Source organism: Eucyclogobius newberryi, unplaced genomic scaffold (assembly GCF_026437365.1).
Source record: "Eucyclogobius newberryi isolate DKJ021-1_F unplaced genomic scaffold, fEucNew1.0.hap1 SCAF_20, whole genome shotgun sequence".
In the NCBI taxonomy this organism is placed as follows: Eukaryota; Metazoa; Chordata; class Actinopteri; order Gobiiformes; family Gobiidae; genus Eucyclogobius; species Eucyclogobius newberryi.
The window spans coordinates 14514766-14529611 of record NW_027315835.1 but is presented as its reverse complement, the minus strand read 5'-3'; the positions used below and the strand labels follow the sequence as shown (position 1 = coordinate 14529611).

The window sequence follows — 14846 nt, the reverse complement described above, 5'->3', positions numbered from 1 at the left end:
TAAAATAGCCGTCCAACGCGAATGATTAAAGTCGCCTTCAGTATCGCCAGAATGTTTGGGACTTTTCTGATATTATGCAGGGCGCTAGGTGGCGCCTGTACACAATTCAATGTACCAAAACGAAGAAGAGAAAGCATGGCTGGAAATTTGAGTAACATCGCGGCGACTGTGCCCATGGCTGTGCCCATCAGCTCTGTAGCCAGACTGCAGGCTCTAAATGGAGTTTTTGCGGTGTTTAAAAAGGAGGGACCTACATCTGCCGACGTGCTAAACGCGCTCAAAGAGGCTTTACTGAGAGGTACAAAACAACGTGTTTGTCATTCCTGTTGGACTGTAGTACTAACTAAACTTGTGGTTGTTTGACAGAGGCGGGAGTCACCAACCCCAACCCGAGAAAAAGGAAAAAGCAGAGTATGAAGATGGGCCACGGCGGGACTCTGGACAGCTCTGCCAGTGGAGTCTTAGGTCTGTTACCTCAAGGATGTTGGGTCATGAGCTTTTTAGCTGACCCGTGTTCTATCATCACCAGGGGGCGCTATATCCTCAAGAATTAAAAAAGACAGAGTAGCATATTTCCATTCAGATAAACTACATAAAATGAGTCCAACCAGGTTCAACATAAAAACAATGACAGATTTGTAATGCACACTTCAATCTGGAAACTGATCACTGAATGTTTCAGCAGTGGTTGGTGTTGGAAATGGAACCAAAATGCTCAGTGCAATGTTGGCTGGGTCTAAGGTGAGTCCTTTCACAGTTCATGGCCTTTTGTGTTGTGTATCTTTTGGAATGTAAAAACAATTACAGCTAGAAAGTTGTATGCATGTTTATAGAAATATACAACAGTGGGTGAATTTGGGAAGGCCACCGACACTCTTGATGCCACTGGGACTGTGACACTGGAGAAAGCCTTTGGTGAGTATATTTTGGATTAGAGAGTCAACCCAGCGTCTGTGCCTTATTGTATGGTTGCCTTGGGACAGAGCATGTCACCAGAGCAGACATGGAGGAAAAGCTGAAGAGCTTTGTCGGCAACATCCTGCAGGTCCCCCCTCTGTGAGTATTACTTCACTCTTTTCTATGATCACACCACATAAAGGAGCTGTTTTATTTGATTAGTTTGTGCATGTTTGTTGAGCTTTTTATGCATGGCATGTAAAACAAAGTGCTTTACATAGACCATTAAAATAATTTACTCACACATTCATCCCACCATGTGCACACCCACACACACTTTTAAACATTCACACACTAAAATCGTATCTAAAATGTAAACGCTGGATGTGTTTTTAAAATGTGCAGTGTGTGAGTCATAAATGATAATAAATGAAAATAACATCAGTCATAACATAATCAGTTACATACTTTTCCAAAATAGTTCACTCCTTGTTTGTGTATGTTTTTCATAAAACATTTCAGAAGATTCATTGTTTTGCAGCTACTCTGCATTGAAGAAGGATGGTCAGCGTCTGTCTGTACTTCTGAAACAGGGTCACAAAGTAGAGGCCAAACCTGCTCGAGCAATCACTGTCTATAACATATCCCTGCAAGACTTCAGCCCTCCACTTTTCACTCTAGGTCAGAGAACCACACTTTGTTTTCACTGTGACAAGTTAATTCTAAACTTCTATGAAGTATATTTTATGATCTGTTCTCTTCTCTGTTGGGCAGATATAGAGTGTGGCGGTGGATTCTATGTCAGAAGCTTGGTGGATGATCTTGGAAAAGGTAAGACACACACTATGATTAGGAATAATAATGATGCCCTTAGCTAAATAAATTTTATGTTACAGCGTTGTCATCTTGCGCCCATGTGAAATCCCTGACCAGGACCAAACAGGGCCCATTTACTTTGGAAGATGTCCTTCATGAGGAACACTGGACTTTGGGACATATTCTCAAAACACTCCAGGCTTGTCCCACCACAGATCAGACGACGGCCACACATTCTAAGGCCAGTCCTGAGGCAGACCAGACCAGCAATCTTTGAGACTTTCTGAAGCCAATACTGGCATGGACAATGAGACAGCTGGATGAAAAAAAGAAATGTTTCCATTCTCATGAGAGGATAAAACCACCAACAGAAGTGTCACACATGACATGGCGCTGATAATAATTCTTATGGTTGTTTGTTGATTGTGCAGACTTGTGCATTTTGAGTTTTGCATTTTATTTTTATGGCTTTTCATTGAGGGAAACACTGTCTAGCACCTAATATTATGTTATTAAAATTATTTGATTGCATTTGTTGTCAAAGCTCAGTATGTAACTATTCATGATTGGACAAATTGTGATTTAGTTATTGCTCCAATTCATTAAAGAATGCCAATTCACAATTACATATGTATACTAATTGTATAAATCACACAATTTAATTCTGTTCTGAATGATGGCTGCACGTTCTACCCAATAATTCTGCCTTTCAAATTCTGGAGTTAAGTCACTTGGCATGAAAACAAAATTGCAAATTTTGTAGTCATAATTGAAAGCACAATCATATTAAACATATTGTAAAATGTACTTTGTTAAACATATATTAGTAGTGTTTTGGGATTTTTCCGTAGCCTAAGGCGCACCTGTCCTGTTAAGGCCATGGATTTGTTAAGGCCATGGATCTATTATGGTAAAGGCCCACGGATCTAGTGCAGATACACACACCTCAGTGTCCAATCGCCCAACTATGCCTCAAACGGCCTTTTGGGTGCGCATAAGAGGGGCCCCATGTCGAGCCGTTTCGTGGCCGCTTGCTTCGGACCGTTCAATCATTTTTGGACATTGGCCTGACGCCAGGGGAATCTGTGGGATCAATGCGCTGCAATCATTGTCCTTGTATAAATATTAGCCTTTTGGTGACTTCTTTGATGACTTCAAGACTGTTTGCTTCGAGGCAGACAATTTATCTAAATTGGAGCCGTTGGAAAGTTAGAAGTGAGTTCGCTCTAACCCTCATTAGAAAATCGAACATTGTAAAGCATTGATAAGGAATCTGAAGACATTAAAGGTCATAAAAAACCTGGCGAAGGCTCGTGGTGTCACTCCCAAACAGAGAAGTGTCCGCGTTATTGTTTAACAGATTGAGGAAACCGCTGCAGTGCTCACAGGATGTGAGTCTGCCTCCGGCCTTTTTAATTCATACACAACACACTTTTGGAATGACCAATCAATGCATCATTAAGATTGTTTACTTCCGCCTATAGACTATTTGTGCTGTTCGTTGTGTAGTTGTTGTTATTGGCTAGGCACAGGATTTTTGAGCCTAATTGCCAATGGAAACTTGTTTTGTTCTGCAACAGCTTTCACGTAAAACCTTCTGCGCCAAGGAGGAATAATGTCCCTTATTACCATGTACAAGGGACTGTTACCCTTGTACACCCTTCCACACGGTAACAAGGGACATCTGCTGACAAACGTTTTGCCTATCGCTGTGACCAGCACGCGCTCTGTGGGTCGACAGATGTGCCCGTTACCGGTCATTGATGATGGGCCATGGACATGATTCTTCTCAACAGCACTTATCTTGGTTCTAGGGCCGCACGCGCTGGAGACCACCAATGAGGAGCCAGCTTGGACACCTGCAGGAAGTGGGCCGCGCGCTTATCACTTTTCCCCTTTGCCTCAGACGCATAACGGTCCAGTGTGTGGGAGGTAACGCTGCAGCGCACGGCCCTCAGAGTTCAAAGCTTCTCACAAACAGTTTCTCTCGCCTAAGCCCGGTCCAGATCCTCGGTGAGAGAGCAGGAGACTCGAGAGCTGCGTTTCTACAGAGGGATCTGACGGCTTTACGCACTGAACTGCCATCCGCTCCACGCGGGCTGGACGCCTTGGGGTGCAGCGCGAGACCCCAGAGCCCGAGCACATGTCGGTACCGGTGTATGCAGCCATGACCACACAGCCTCCAGCACAGCGGACACCTTTCTCCATCGAGGACATCCTGAGCCGGAGCGGGCCCCGAGCCTCTGTGCCCCGTGGGTCCCCGCCGCCCTGTCTCCCGTCGCTCACGTACGTCCCCACTGTTCCTTCTGCACACTCATCTTTCACGAGTCTGGTGTCTCCGTACCGCACTCACATCTACGAACCGACGCCTTTGCACCCACTCTTCACGTCGCCCTACCCGCCAGGGCCATACCCCGGGTCAGTGTACCCACTGCAACCGCAGGCACGCGCCGTGGGCGAGTACGCGCAGGCACTGCTCCGTCACGAGCCTCTGGGTGAGTCTGAGTCTTCTGGCCGCACTTGACAGATGTTTACACAGCCATGTGCCGATGGGGAGATCAGGTTTTACATTCAGAGGAATAACAGAGCCAACTAACTAAGATGGAACAACAGTGCATTGACAAGGACACAAAACATGCTGACAGAGTGAGACTCAACCCAACTTTATGTGATAGACCAAACCAAACGGTCTTAGAAGTAGGCCTTTATTACTATTATTATTATTGATATTGTTATTATTATTATTATTATTATTATTATTATTATTACTATTATTATTTTCTTTCTGATAAGAGTAATTATTATTATTCATAATAATAAAATGGTGTGCGCATCTCTGTCATCCAAAATATTGTTATCAAGGGGAAAGCATATTTACATCTCAATTTAGTAAACGGCATTGATTTAGCTTCTGGAGCCACCACTCTTTGGATCAAAGGGGCGTAGGAAAACATCAGAACCTATTTGTAGTGGCAAATTAAACCCACGCGCACTTGGTGAAGACCCTGACTCTTCTTCCTGGATCCTATTGTTCTGAACTTCACAGGAGCCGCGCTTTTCACGCACACTCACACTGTGTGTGCGCCACATCACACTGCGTGCTCTGCGGCCTCATGGAGGCCTCAGGTCGCGGGCCCGAGCCGCTGCGGTGCTGTTTCCGCTGATAGTGTGATGGAGGAGTTGGGCCAGGACTTCCTCGGGGCACGCTGCGCGCTGCTGATTATTTCTCCACATCCTCAATAGAAACCATAGAGGAAACACTCGGCGCTGATATGTTCACTATTGTTGCACTTCCTGTAGCAGCTGCTTTCAATCTGAAAGAGCTCACTTAAACCCCTCATACAGCAAAAGTATAACCCAAAAACCCTGTACAGAGGACTCAGGCAAGAAAGTTTAGGCTAGACCCTTTGTAGCGTATTTCATTAAAAATATATTTATTTACCGAGTAAGACATTTAGGCTATTATTATTATTATTATGCAAATGTTTTTTAGAGGCAGGAAATGGTCTTTGCCGTGAACGCGTTTCCTCAGTCCGAGCCTCGTTAAGTCCAGCGGAAACGCGGCTCCCAAACCTGCACCACATGAGTTTATTTGCGACTGAAACGCCACGAGTGCCCGGGCAAAACACTCTACAGCTATTTTGTTGGCTAATTACAATGAAATACTATAGGCTATATCTTATAAAAGTATTACTTTTTTCCTCTACTGATCATAAAGAAGCGTTTTTAAGTTATTGCGGCGAGAAACTACAGGCCGCATTTCTTTTATTTTTTTGTCAGTTTGCTTTCTCAACATATAGACTCTCATGTGGAGACAACACAATTGTCAGATCTGCTCCTAAAGATTTTGAAAGCTCAGTGCTCGTCTTCTGATTCCCGGCATGAATCATCCTTGGTAAAGCATCAGATCCTCTGACCCATAGGTTGGCGGCTATTGTCCTTGGGCAAGACTCTTAACCTGCCTTGCCATTCAGACACCGGTGTGTGAATGGGTGAATGGTTCATTGATGTAAAGCGCGTTGAGTGTCTTGAAGGTGCCTCAAAGACCGTTTTCTTACAATACCTCCCACTGCAAACAAAGATTTTGACAGAACGTATTGACATATTTTTGCTACCTAATTCTAAACCTAATTTATTAAAGTTTTATGTCTGGAAAAAAATAAGAGGAATTAGAATGTTCAGTCAGATCTACTTAACTATTTTACTATTTTAATTTCAATATATCGACTTTAAAAAATATAAAAATCTAATAGGTCAACAAAATGAACCAAGCAATTTAAATGTTGAGTTAAATGTCCTAAACATGTGCAATTTTGGCAAAAAAAATCTTCTTTATTCGTCTTTATTTATGATGAAAAACATTTATGAGAGTAACCCAAAATAAGTTTCAAATTGATATATTTAAATTCTCGCCTTAAAGCGGCAGTAGTTTGAGTGTGTGTTTTCTGATGATAGGTAAACCTTTGCTTTGGGGTCCTTTCCTGCCGCGGCCCCTGCACAAAAGGAAAGGGGGCCAGGTGCGCTTCTCCAATGAGCAGACACTGGAACTGGAGAAGAAGTTTGACTCACAGAAATACTTATCTCCTCCGGAACGGAAGAGACTTGCCAAGAGTCTGCAGCTGACTGAGCGTCAGGTACACACCCTGAGCACCCAGAGGAGCCACAAAACACTGTTGAATAGTCAAAAAATATTAAAATCTCTCATCTTTTTAAGGTAAAAACCTGGTTCCAAAACCGAAGGGCCAAGTGGCGCCGGCTCAAGCAGGTGAGATATTAATATGAGCGCATTGCACACTACATTGAACTTCTTAAAAACCTGTTTTTGTCCCCTAGGAGACCCCTCAGGGAGGCAAGTGTGAGCCCAGCCCCATGAAGAGCTCCTCAGCAGGACAGCCATGCAGCCCACGATCACCTCGGTCCTCACAGCAGCAGCTGGACTTAGAGCTGTCAGAGACAGACCAAGAGCTGGACATTGGGGACTCCAGCCATTCCATGAGGAGTCCACACTCTCCCCTCTGAGGACAGTCACCTGTGATTATGACACTATCCCCTCTGAGGCCCCCGTGTTCCGTGTGGTCCCCTCTGAGGTCCCAGTTGTCCCTCTGAGGTCTCTGCTGTCCTTCTGAAGTCCCCACTGTCCCTCTAAGTTCTGTGTGATACCTTCTGAGGTCCATGGTGTCCCCTGTGAGACTAAAATCTTCAGTGCCACTGATTTGAACACTCTAATAATAATTACACACACACTACAGGGAGGATACAGAGCTCATGCTGTTCATTGCGAAAGCAACTGAAAACTGCTACTGAGTTATTATATGACCCGCCATTAAAGGCACATCCAGAACACTAATAATGGTAATAATATGGACTCAAAAACGTATACACTTGTGTTTGTGGAGAATGTTGTGTCATATAATGTATCTGACATGGACTAGCACCCACAGACCTCAACTAACCTCAGAACGGTGACTTTAAACAGCACTATTTTGAGTAACTTTGCTCAGCTGGATGACTGAGCGCTTCCTTTTTTTTAAAATAACACTTCAACATTGCTAATTTGTTTGTTTACATTAAATGCTTAATAAAATAGTTTTGTGCTGTCTTTTTAAAATGGTCATAAACATTGCACTGATATTTATAAACTCCCTTCTTTGTTGGTGAATCAATAGCCAAAACTACTTTCAAGGAAGTTTTGAGCTCTTGAGCAAGACAAGTCTGGCAGACTCTCCTCTGTTGTCATGACAACCCTTTGCAGTACAGTGCACCTGCCTCTATGTTCGTTGGTCATTGCTCTTCCCTCTTTCTCTGAGAATCGAGTATTGAATGTTTTGTGCTTATCAGGCAATGCCAAAGAAGACTTATAAAAGATAAATATTTCTGCTATACTATATCATTAATACATTAACTATTAATTAATAAATTACTAGTTTTGTTTTGCACAAAATCTTGTGTTTAGTTTTTAGTCATGACAATTTGTTTCTTCAATTCCTTTCCTGTTTTTTCGTGCAGTTTGGCTTACTTTATATTTGCTGAGAATATATTGGCAGGGATAGGTGTTACAAAACAGTACTCACATCAGTATCCATTACATTCGAATGTTCTAAAGGCTTCGGCCTGTGTGAGTGAAGCCACAGATCAGAAGGACATTAAAACTTCAAATAGCTTATCGATGGGCTGTTGTGCAAATAGAGGGGGAGTTTTCGGTAAGTAGATGAGGTTAATGATTGTGAGAAGCCTCAGCCTCAGCACAGTGAGCACTACACAACCAACCGGGACAGTGACTGATGACAATACCATCTGAATCCTTCGCTTATGTACAGTAGACAATAGATGGGTGGGTCGGTCTCTCTCTCTTTCTCTCTCTCTCTGTCTCTCTCTCCCTCTCACACGTTCAGAAGAGTGGCCCGATATCTGCACAAAGAATGAAGCTGTCTGGAGAGTGACAGCACTCCACGATATACTCACGCATATACCCACACGGACGATTCCAAAACTAACAGCAGCTCATCGATTGATCCTCTATTGTGTAATGCTTCACAGATTGTGCTGGGGAAAGTCAACAAAAGGATTCATAGTGCACACAGGGCTGGGTGAAATGTTGGGGACAGTAAACAGGTTCCAAAGGGACAGTCATACACTGCACACCTCTCCTTGATCCGAAGACCTTCAGCCCAGAAAAGTCACTGCTCAGCCATGTTCGGTCCTGAGAATCATAAAATATGACGAGGCGCATCACACACAGTGACTTTAGACCCCACTGAAAAGGCAGAGCTCCTCCTTATTCATAGGTTATTTTGATAAATCCAATGGTAGGACATTACTTTATCTTTCTCTTGTAATGTGTGTGTGATTGGTTAATGTGTACTTATAATTGAACAACTGTGGAATGTGTGGAGTGTTGACCTTGGCCAAATGGAAAGCATTATCTGCCCTTCCTCTGAGGCCTGCTTCAGAGCCAATCAATTAATGAGACAACCCACCACCACTGATAAGTAGTATCACCAGCCGGGGGGACAGGACATCAAGAGGCCATTTGAAACATTTATAATGCATAAATATACTTAGCAGGTCAAGTTTGGGCAGCAGTAGCTCGGCAGTAGCTCAATGGTAGTGCTCCTCTTCTGATCCGACGGTTGGCAGTTCAACAGTTCAAATCCCTCTGCCATGAGATCCACTGACTGTGGTGCGATCGCAGATGCCTCAGGTGAAAACTGCCGTTGTGTCCTTGGGCAACCCGCCTCGCCCCCAGTGTCTGCATACATCTGGTGTGTGAATGGGTGACTTGTTCCTTGATGTGAAGCGCTTTGAGTGCCTTGATGGTAGAAAAGCGCTATATAAATGTGACCATTTTACCATTTACAAGTTTGATTGGTCCAGTGTGTTCTCCAGGTTCTGCAGTACAAAGTACTCAAACGAAAAGAAAAGCTTGGTTTTCTGATCAAGTCTCTCGTCGCAGATCTTACATGCCTTTCATTTTATCCCATAAATTAGTGATGATGTGTTGAAAAATCTCATCATATTTATCCCCATGCACTGTATAAACATGAGAAAACAATCACGTTTCAGCAACTAAAAACAAAACAAATTCAGCTTGAAATGATGGCAGCAATAAAATCTTCAACTGTAGAAATAACACAAAAACTACAAAGTTCTTCTGTTATTTCCTGAAGAAATACTGAACCATTTTGTCTAGTCTGACAGAGCACATGATCCATGAGCAGGTCCACAAGTAAACAGTAGGCTCACTCCAGTGCTGGACTCGGTTAAATGGACTGTGCTGAGAGATGGCAAACATAAAGTGAGCTCAGAGCAACAGAAAGCCCAATGTCACCCCAAAGAGCTGTAATGATGACAAATGTGTTTTTCCTACCGACACTGGTCTGCTGCAGGTGCAGAAGACCATCCTTTAAACATTACTGTTATCTCTAGAGCTCCTTTAGATAAATGCCATTTTCATAGTCTTAATGAGCCTTCTGATCGGCTCATTCAAACTATGCTGTCAAATCATCTAATATATTCAAATTGTAGAGGCAATATTTTGCATGATCCTCATTTGCTGTACAGCCAATTTAAAAAAACACAGTATGTGTCCCCTGTTTTAGTCTTTAGGCATAACTTTGCTAACATTTTTACAAAGATAGAAATTCTGAAAAGGTTTGTGATCTAATGTGACATGCCCTAACGCTAGAGCCATAAAGTAAAGAGAGCATCTTACTAACTTTCAGTGGTCACAGATCAGGAACAGACCATGAAGAACAGCAGCACTTCATTCCTCAGGCAGCCAAGGAGAGATGCCCCACTGATTCATGAGTGCACTCAGCTGGAATATTTGCCTTTCAATTAGGCCATTGTGGAGCGGAAGACAGGCACAGTTTCAGGTTGTCAGACACTACTTAAAAGAGTACAGGATTTTCTGCCTCACCATACAATTTAGATAGGCTCCATCTGAGCGATTAGACGTTCAAACAGGCCACAGGCAGAGCAAACAGCTTATAATAAATAGTGATGACCAAGCGCCGCAAACATCAGAATCAATTAAAGTGCTATTAGGCACAAGTGACATTTCTGGAACAATGTACAGTTAATGTGTGCAGGAAGGAAAGAGCATGCAAGTTTGTCTTTCCACTCTGATAAGAATTTAAGTTCAGCTTTTAGCTGTATAAACTAGGGGCTGGTCCACTGGCTGATATTTAGAACATTATAATAAATATATGCTCAATACAGGTGTTATCTTTATTTACTTCCATTTACTTCCATTTAATCCTGGAACCATGGGTTACTTCAAAGCATCTTGCAGGCTGTAACTCAGGGACGATCAGCCGCAGCTGAATCAAGTTAAAATACCACAAAAAACATTAATATTCAGAATCAGAATCAGCAAAAGGTTTATTGCCATTACCAATTAACAGAATTCACAAACATAGGAACTTGCTTTGGTGATTCGGTGCAACATAAAACAATGAACAATGATAAAACAACCTATATAAAAATAAAAAGGGCATTCATTAAAGAAAAAACTATGGAGCCCCGCAAGTGACATCAGCGAAATATTATATTTTCTCCTAGATCCTGTCAAGGTCCAGGCTCGTCAGAGAAGACGTCTCATACAGCGACGCTATTTTTCACGAGGGCCTAACTTTATATGGCATGCTGATTCTTATGACAAGAGATAATTATCTCGTGGGAACGTGATAATTTAGAAAAATGAATAAATAAATACATTTCCGTGAAAATATAATATTTCGCTGATGTCACTTGCGGGGCTCCGTAAAAAACATTTGAATCTACTATAAAATATTATTCAGATAAATAAAAATAGGCTACTATGGACACAAATTTTACAGTCAAATGTACAGTTGTAGTGCACAAAGTGAACAGTGCAGTGAGTGATAGATTAAATTAGTTAAATAGACAGGCGTTTAAGAAGTGTTCATGAGTCCAACGGCAGAGGGAAAGAAACTGTTCTTGTGACGGAGGTTCTGGTCCAGATGGACCGTAGCCTCCTGCCTGAGGGGAGGGGCTCAAATAGTCCGTGTCCAGGGTGAGAAGGGTCAGCTGTGATCCGACCTGCACGTCCCAGGCCAATCACCTTCTCAGCAGAGCGCACAATGCGCTGTAGTCTCTGTTTGTCCCTGGCTGTGGCTCCAGCGTACCACACGGTGATGGAGGAGGTGAGGATGGACTCAATGATGGCCGTGTAGAACTGCACCATCATCTGGCAGCTTGGCTTTCCTCAGCTACCGCAGGAAGTACATCCTCTGCTGGGCCTTCCCGGTGAGGGAGCTGATGGTGGGCTTCCACTTGAGGTCCTGGGTGATGGTGGTGCCAAGGAAGCGGAGGGAGTCTACAGTGGTGTTGGGGGAGTCTGTGAAAGTGAGGGGGGCTGGGGGGCTGTGACTTTCCTGAAGTCCACAATTATCTCCACTGTCTTCTGGATGTTGAGCTCCAGGTTGTCACCCCTGCACCAGGACACCAGCCGGTCAACCTTCCTCCTGTAGACACACTCATCCCCGTCCGAGATGAGCCCATTGAGGGTGGTGTCGTCTGCAAACTTGATCAGTTTTACGGAGCCGTGGCTAGAGGTGCAGCAGTTTGTGTACAGGGAGAAGAGCAGAGGAGAGAGTACACAGCCTTGTGGAGCTCCTGTGCTGATAGTCCGAGTGTTTGAGACATTCTTCTCCAACCGCACGCACTGTCTTCAATCCGTCTGGAAGTCAGTGATCCACCTACAGGTGGAGTCCAGCATGTTGAGCTGGGAGAGCTTGTCCTGGAACAGAGCAGGGAGGATGGTGTTGAATGCAGTCCACAAACGGGATCCTGGCATAGGTTCCTGGGGAGTCCAGATGCTGCAAGAGGAAGAGGAGTCTAGCACTCCTCTTTATCTGGCAGCATCTGGACTGTTGATGATCAACTGTGGTCAGAAGGAGTTTAAAACAGGTAAATCTGACAAAAATCTACAAAGATACAATGGACGAAAAGTTGGCTTGACTTGACTCAGAAGAAGAACACTGAGAGATACAGTGGCTGTGAGTTTGTGAGGACAGAAGTTTGAGATCGTTGGATGTGGAGCAGATTAGGGAACAAAACAGAGGAAATCAGTGTCTGATACAAAGGAAACATGTGGTATAGAATAGAAGATTGTAGAAGCTTGAGTGTTTGTCAAGCCTCACAACAGCATGCGCACTTTCAAAAATCATACTGCTAATAAATATAATTGTACCAACTCTCATCTGACAAAAAATATTGACCAACATTTAAAAGTTAAATCATTGCTGCAATTTAAAAACAGCCAACAACATTCTTTGGTTGAGGTTGAGTTTTAGTTGTTCAATTACCTCTCGACACATGCTGCTGCCTTCATTAGTGTGGCCTTTCAGGAAATTATTGCTGCACTTGTTGGCAGCTATAATGGGCCTGGGTCAAACAATGCAATGTTCATGTGTTTGGTTTCCTCCACACCACTGTGAAAACAGTGATGGCCACATAGACAGGAAAGGACAGAGATGAAAGAATGCAAGGCCTGTAGGGGGCGGTGCTAAACAAAAAACAGGAACTATGGATTTGGGAAGGGGGCAGAGCTAAATTAATTAGTAAGTGCACACCAAGTCAATGCATAGTGCAAGATAGATTACATAGTTTTTAATTAGGATGCTCTGGGTATATGTTTCTCAGATGGCGTGTGTATGAATGAAAGTGTGAATGTCACTATACATCTCTCCTTCCTTTCCTGCTTGTTCCCCCAACCCCTGCACCTCTGCCCAACTTGTTTACTCCTGTTTCACTTCCCGTCTCTTAAAAAGTGCTAGACTATTTCACAACTGTGACAGTGGGTCATCAGTGTCGAATGCTTCATGTTGGAGAGGAGCTGTGGTCTTGCATGCATCAGGCCACTGCTCTTTCACCAGAACACTTAAGAGTTCAGTAAGCTATCTGAAAGGTTTTACTGCGCTCACTCAGCAGTCACCAGAGCACTCAAACTGAATACAACAGGCCCAGTGGCCTTGCTGAACTGTGACTGAAGAGTAGTGGGGTTAGACCCAAAATATACCATGTTTTATTTATTTTATTTTTTCAGACTATTTGAATACATAAATTACAAACTAGTAAAACCACATAAACAAAAGTCAGAATTTGTATTTGTGGGAAGAGGTCCCGGGGAAGACCCAGGACACGCTGGAGGGATGGCTATGTTTCTCGGCTGGCCTGGGAACACCTCGGGATCCCTGCGGTGGAGCCGTAGGAAGTGTCTGGGGTGAGGGAAGTTGGGGAATCCCTCTTTAGACTGCTGTCCCACGACCTGGCCCTGGATAAGCGAAAGAAGATGGATGGATGGATGGATGATAGGCCAACAAAACGGATTGTCCTAAAGCTGCAGGAAAATCCTCCATAATAACCATTAAAATGTGAGAATCCTTAGATTGTTAGCTGTCTATCACTGGACAACTTAGTGATTTCTCCATCTTATACCAGGCTGCTCTTGCACATGTTTGGTTTCTAACTGTCTGTCTGTGTGGAGATAGTGGGTCCGAGACACTGGTCTGTGCAGTGATGTGTGTGTGTCACCACAAACTGAAACGGCCTGTTGTCTCTTGGGGGAGTCTCACTGCTGCAACTACAAAAAAAACAACAACAACAACATCTCAAGTGTGATAAGCAGAAGTAGGTAGTAGTTGAAAATTGTACTCAAGTAAGAGTAACATTACTTCAAACTAATATTATTCAAGTAGGGGTATAATGTAATCCCTTAATCCCTTAGTCGTCCAGGTATTTATCTCAAAAGAAATTCTGTCTGTATTTAGAGTGAATACGTTTTATGACTTATCCAGTAAAATAAGTAGATAATAAATAGTTGTCCAAGAGATTACTTAAGTGGGAGTAATGCTCAAGTAAGAGTAATTGTAAAAGTAACAGTTTTATAATTTAATTTGTTGACAAAATATGGTATTTTCAAAGGACAGACTACAAACCGAACCTTTTACTCAAGAAAGAGTACACTGTACTGCACTGCACTGTAAAAGTTAACATTAACCCTATATCGAGTACTACTTTGGTGATAAGCCTGTAGAAGGCCTGCAACAAAGAGCATTAAAATAAGATTAATAGCATTGGGTTTCTGTTCTGAGATAAAAAAAAAAAAAAATCTGTTATGCCCAGTCATCCCAAGAAAGACACTTTATGCATAAAAATTAGAAAATGTTTATAAAAGAGGATGTCGGTTTCAATTAAAATCTAATATATACCATACTTACTCAAGTCTAAAACATACTATACTTACCTATTACGCACAGTTGAGTACAAATGAAAAAAGGAAAGACTGACTGGACTGAGGTTCAAGGGCGCCCTCTGCAGGTTATTTTCTGTCACACCTGCAGGGACATTCACTTCATGCTTCATGCGATTTCTTTGGAAGTCTAAATTTAAAAAGAAAAAAACTTCTCACATTACATGTATTATATTATTAGCCATTGTTATTGCAAGTTAAAGAAGAGTGCGAAGTGAGAGAACTGTAAAACTCTATCTACAGAGATGACAAGTGTACTGTATGAAAAGCTATTGCTGAGATACGTGAACATGGACCAAAGCAGGGGATCTGTTGAACAAGATAATATCCAACTTTTGAAACTGTCAGTGGGTTT

General features: G+C 42.9%; 2 protein-coding genes across 3 annotated transcripts; both read left to right on the top strand.

Moving 5' to 3' along the window:
* Positions 1-120: 120 nt before the first annotated feature.
* Positions 121-2240, top strand: trub1 (TruB pseudouridine (psi) synthase family member 1). 2 transcript variants are annotated; one of them, XM_072455987.1, is made up of 8 exons: positions 121-298; positions 367-465; positions 686-741; positions 834-915; positions 984-1056; positions 1439-1578; positions 1672-1728; positions 1794-2240. In XM_072455987.1, exons 1-8 carry the CDS (start codon positions 136-138, stop codon positions 1988-1990), a joined length of 867 nt encoding a protein of 288 aa, XP_072312088.1. In that variant the 5' UTR covers positions 121-135; the 3' UTR covers positions 1991-2240. The 2 variants fall into 2 exon arrangements, with proteins under 2 accessions (XP_072312088.1, XP_072312087.1); XM_072455986.1 differs by having other exon boundaries at positions 683-741.
* Positions 2241-3465: 1225 nt separating this feature from the next.
* hhex (hematopoietically expressed homeobox) lies at positions 3466-6975 on the top strand. Its single transcript, XM_072456641.1, has 4 exons — positions 3466-4208; positions 6169-6347; positions 6428-6478; positions 6547-6975. Exons 1-4 carry the CDS (start codon positions 3857-3859, stop codon positions 6730-6732), a joined length of 768 nt encoding a protein of 255 aa, XP_072312742.1. The 5' UTR covers positions 3466-3856; the 3' UTR covers positions 6733-6975.
* The last annotated feature ends 7871 nt before the right edge of the window (positions 6976-14846 follow it).

Excerpts from the sequence above, each read along its gene's own strand:
- trub1 (XM_072455986.1), top strand. The coding sequence starts at position 136 with ATGGCTGGAAATTTGAGTAACATCGCGGCGACTGTGCCCATGGCTGTG. Across the intron at positions 466-682 it reads CTCTGCCAGTGGAGTCTTAG|CAGTGGTTGGTGTTGGAAAT; the intron begins GTCTGTTACCTC and ends TGAATGTTTCAG. Across the intron at positions 1,579-1,671 it reads CCCTCCACTTTTCACTCTAG|ATATAGAGTGTGGCGGTGGA; the intron begins GTCAGAGAACCA and ends TCTGTTGGGCAG.
- hhex (XM_072456641.1), top strand. The coding sequence starts at position 3,857 with ATGTCGGTACCGGTGTATGCAGCCATGACCACACAGCCTCCAGCACAG. Across the intron at positions 4,209-6,168 it reads GCTCCGTCACGAGCCTCTGG|GTAAACCTTTGCTTTGGGGT; the intron begins GTGAGTCTGAGT and ends TTCTGATGATAG. Across the intron at positions 6,348-6,427 it reads TGCAGCTGACTGAGCGTCAG|GTAAAAACCTGGTTCCAAAA; the intron begins GTACACACCCTG and ends CATCTTTTTAAG.